This window comes from Apium graveolens, chromosome 5 (assembly GCF_009905375.1).
Source record: "Apium graveolens cultivar Ventura chromosome 5, ASM990537v1, whole genome shotgun sequence".
NCBI lineage: Eukaryota > Viridiplantae > Streptophyta > Magnoliopsida > Apiales > Apiaceae > Apium > Apium graveolens.
This window is the reverse complement of record NC_133651.1, coordinates 138172860-138177221: the sequence shown is the minus strand read 5'-3', so window position 1 is coordinate 138177221 and position 4362 is coordinate 138172860. Positions and strand designations below refer to the sequence as shown.

Below are 4362 nucleotides of genomic sequence, written 5' to 3'. Positions count from 1 at the left end.
TGGACCATCAATCTCATTTGTGGGGGATTGTTGGACAAACTTAGTATTTTAGACTAAGTTGTGAATCATTTTGAGACTCTATATGAGTGAGACACATTATGTGTTAGTGGTGTGTATTTATTGGAACGTATTCTTCTCTTCGAGGGGATTCCAACGCATATTAACACGCTCAAAATGAGTAAAAGGTGAATGAGAACTGATGTTCCAAAGTTTTACCTTTTAATATGAAAAGTGGTTTTGTACCACATCGAGAGTAGCACAAACCTATTCCTTAGTTTTTCTTATAAATACCATGTACCACATCGAAAAGAAAAACAAGTCCTTTCAAGCCTCTCTTTATAAATAGAGTCTTAGGGCACCAGTTTTATTAAGTCGAGGAAATAAGAGTCATCTCTTTCATTCTCGGTCTCTTTAGTATTAAATTTTTCCAATATTCCGGTGATAGTTCTCGGGCTCAGTTCAAGTTCGCTGAGAGTATATTCGATCTATCGATTATACTAGTATCTCGTTTTATCCTGGGAAGCAGGTCGCTAAACACGGATGGTGCGGGGCGAAACTGCTTTAAGGAGACAGTTTTCTGGACTCGAGATTAAATCCAATCTCTGTTTGTTTTCTCAAACCCTTCTCCTAATTTAATTGTTAATTCTCATATGCTTATGTGATTTAAGAATTAACAATGTTTTTGTGAAGTAGTTATATATTCAATATATATATATATATATAACAATGTCTTTATCGTACAAGATTGATAACAATTATTACGAGAAAAAATTGGAAAACCTTACATGAAAATGAAAAGAAATATTTTGAAGTTTTTTATTATCTTCTATTCTCTTCTCTTGTTAACAAAACTCACAAGCATAGGGAGCACAAATATAATTAATAGATACAATTAGTAGGAGAGGAACTTAATTTTCGATCTTAAACAGGATACCGTAAGTGGAAGAGGAAAATGGCCAAGTTTGCGGTATAATATAGTGAGTGGAGCAAATACAACGTTACTAATTTTGTTCGCAAGAGAGATTACAAAGTCGCTTAGTTTAGAAAGATCGTATGTACTAATCAATGTTCAATGCCATTCTTCTCTAATGAAAGTTGAATAAATTTAAAACAGAACTTCGGTGAAAAGAACCATACAATATATAATTGTTATTATTGCATCAACAAAACAAAAAACGAAACAACTTTCCTAGGATCTACAGAAAGGTGACAACATGCATTATCTTTTATTACTTTGACTTGGCAAAACAATTGCGTGACAAAGTCAAGAGAAACATAATACTATGTAGTATATACTAGCACTATACTATGTAGTATGTACACTTATAAATACCCAACTACACAATGTCAAACATCACACACTTATATCATTCATTCTCCTCTTTCTAAACAACACTTGTAGAGCTCTTCTTTTGTAGAATGGCTGACAAAAAACTTGCAAGGTTTTCCAGCTGCAGGGGAGTGGCATTTGAGATCAAACCTTCTAGCGATCCGTTTGCTATTAAAACCACTCCGATTGATTATCCACCTCCTCCTAGTGTAAGACACTGGTTTCCATGGGGAAGTTCTAAAAGAATTACTCCTTCTATGGGAAGTTCCAGAAGATATGCTCCCTCTATTGGAGGTTTGACACAAAGGACTTCTAGTAGCCACTTTTGCGATCTCGACATTGACGATGACGACGATGAGGATTATGATGGACTCATGGCAGATATCGAAGAAGGGTTCGACAAAGAAGAACTAAAAGATAGTCCTCCGGAGAAACCACCAACACAACTACTAGCCAAAGTTTCTAAAAAACCAAAAGATACTAGATTGTCCGTTATATTGCTTGATCAAGGATTGTTCACGGTGTACAAGCGCCTCTTTGTACTTTGCATGACTATCAATATTACTTTGTTGGTGCTTGCTTCCATCGGAAATTTCCCCTATGCTAGAGACAAAGCTGCACTATTTTCTATTGCCAATATTCTTGCTTTGACAATTTGTCGTAGTGAAGCAAGTTTACGAGGCGTTTTCTGGCTAGCTGTCGAGCTCTTGGGACATTCTTGGGTGCCTTTACGACTCAAAACTGCGGTGACATCATTTTTGCAGTGTCTTGGAGGGATACATAGCGGCGCTGGAGTCTCGTCAGTGGCATGGTTGATATATGCATTAGTATTAACTATCCAAGATAGAGAAAATGCTTCAAATGCAATTATTGGTATTGCCTCAACAATCCTTTCTCTTTTGGTTTTATCTTGTTTGGCAGCATTTCCACTGATACGCCATCTTCATCATAATGTCTTTGAAAGGATTCATCGGTTTGCTGGTTGGTCTAGTCTTGCGCTACTTTGGGCATTCATCACACTCAAACTTACATATGACTCCAAAACAAAATCATACAAAAACTCATCTACACTACTTAAACACCAAGAATTCTGGTTTACACTGGCCATTACCGTCCTCATCATTCTCCCATGGTTGACAGTGAGACGTGTCGCAGTTAAAGTCTCAGCACCATCTGGTCATGCATCCATAATCAAATTTGAAGGTGGTGTAAAATCCGGCATTTTAGGCAGAATAAGCCCATCACCAATGTCTGAATGGCATGCATTTGGCATAATCTCAGACGGAAAACAAGAGCACATGATGCTTGCTGGTGCAGTTGGGGACTTCACAAAGTCATTAGTCTCCAATCCACCTAGTCATTTATGGGTCCGAACCGTGCATTTCGCAGGATTGCCATATCTAGTTAACATGTACAACAGAGTACTTGTGGTGGCCACTGGATCAGGTATCTGTGTTTTCTTGTCATTCTTATTGCAGCCATCATCTGCAGATGTTTGCTTGCTCTGGGTGGCAAAAGGAATCGAACAAAATTTTGGTAAAGAAATTAAAGAAATGACCAGTGGATATCCGAAAGATAAGGTTATCGTTCATGATACCGCGATACTTGGAAGGCCAGATGTGTCACAAATGAGCATTGATGCAGCCAAGAATTGGGGAGCTGAGGTTGTTATTGTGACCAGTAATCCTGAAGGGAGCAGAGATGTTGTTAATGCTTGCAAGGCCTCTGGAATTCCAGCATTTGGTCCAATTTGGGATTCTTAATAAGTTTCTTCCAAATATAGCCACTGAACTGCCTCAGGACATGATAATTTATTCTTGTCAATCTGGAAAAAATTAGGTACATGTAACTATATGAATTTGCAGTTGTTTGTTTGGGTTTCACATGCATAATCATGTTCTATGGGAGGCCTGGCCACCATGGTAGAGATACATGTACAAATTCTATGTTTATTAAATTTTCTGCTCAATATAAAAAAATTGTTATCAAAAGTCACTACCATAAGAGAATCAAACAGAATTTCTTGAACATGTATTTTATTATCTTTTGTTGAATACGAGCTATTAAAATTTTAAATTGTTCGGACTCCAACGAAAAATAATCGTTTTCAATCAATTGAACGATATTAATGAAAGAAATTTGAACAATATTAAGAAGTAAATTCATTTGGTTTTGTTCGTATATAAAATGACCCATAAAATTCTCTTCTTGATACGTGGAATGTTGAATACAATGTATTTTCAGTAAATCAAATAAAAAATATTTATGTAAATAAATTGCTCACAGCCGCAAGGATCTCAAGCCAAAATTCAAACTTATAAAAATAGACAACTACGAGCAAATAATAATGGGGTATAATCGAAGATATCAACTTTATCAGAAGTACCACCAAGGCTTTCCGGAACTAATATGGCCAACAAATACTATCCCCTTAATTCCCTTCCACAGGTTGCACCTCCGCATATAATCATTTTCTTATAAATTGAATATCAATAAAGAAATTATAAAATTAACGGGTATTATTTCTAATTTAAACGGAAATATAGTTTAACAAACATCGGTTATTGAATATCATGGTAAAAAAAATCATTCGCCTCTTTAGCTAAATCACCCTGTATTTTTAATTCAACTTTGGATATGTCAACACTGACGTAGAAGTTTAGGCATTTGGTTTCGCCATAAACCGTCTGTACCGTGCTCGAGTGGATCTCTTGATAGACAACTCCAATTATATCTAAATACAAAATACGTGTCACAAATTTGAATAATTATACATATATTTCGTTGACCGTACGAAACATGTGTATGAAAATATCAATTTACTTTAATCAAATTATATTTTGTGAATAGAGTCATGAGAATAATAAATTTTGACATGATTAGTAAAGTTTTGCAAGCTCACAAAATCATACTTCTGCAACAGAACACTCTAATCATCACCAATGACATGTTTTATTATAGTTGACTATGAAAAGTATATTTTCATCGATGAGAAATTTTCACTTGGTGTTTTCAAAGTTTGAACGCAGCGA

The 4362-nt window shown here is 35.6% G+C and overlaps 1 protein-coding gene across 1 annotated transcript; it reads left to right on the top strand.

The window, feature by feature from the left end:
* Nucleotides 1-1374: 1374 nt before the first annotated feature.
* On the top strand, nucleotides 1375-3288 carry LOC141661582 (adenylate-forming reductase 03009-like). Its single transcript, XM_074468591.1, has one exon. It carries the CDS (start codon nucleotides 1420-1422, stop codon nucleotides 3091-3093), a length of 1674 nt encoding a protein of 557 aa, XP_074324692.1. The 5' UTR covers nucleotides 1375-1419; the 3' UTR covers nucleotides 3094-3288.
* Nucleotides 3289-4362: the final 1074 nt, after the last annotated feature.

Bases quoted from the DNA above. Each gene is read 5' to 3' on its own strand.
- LOC141661582 (XM_074468591.1), top strand. From the start codon at position 1,420: ATGGCTGACAAAAAACTTGCAAGGTTTTCCAGCTGCAGGGGAGTGGCA.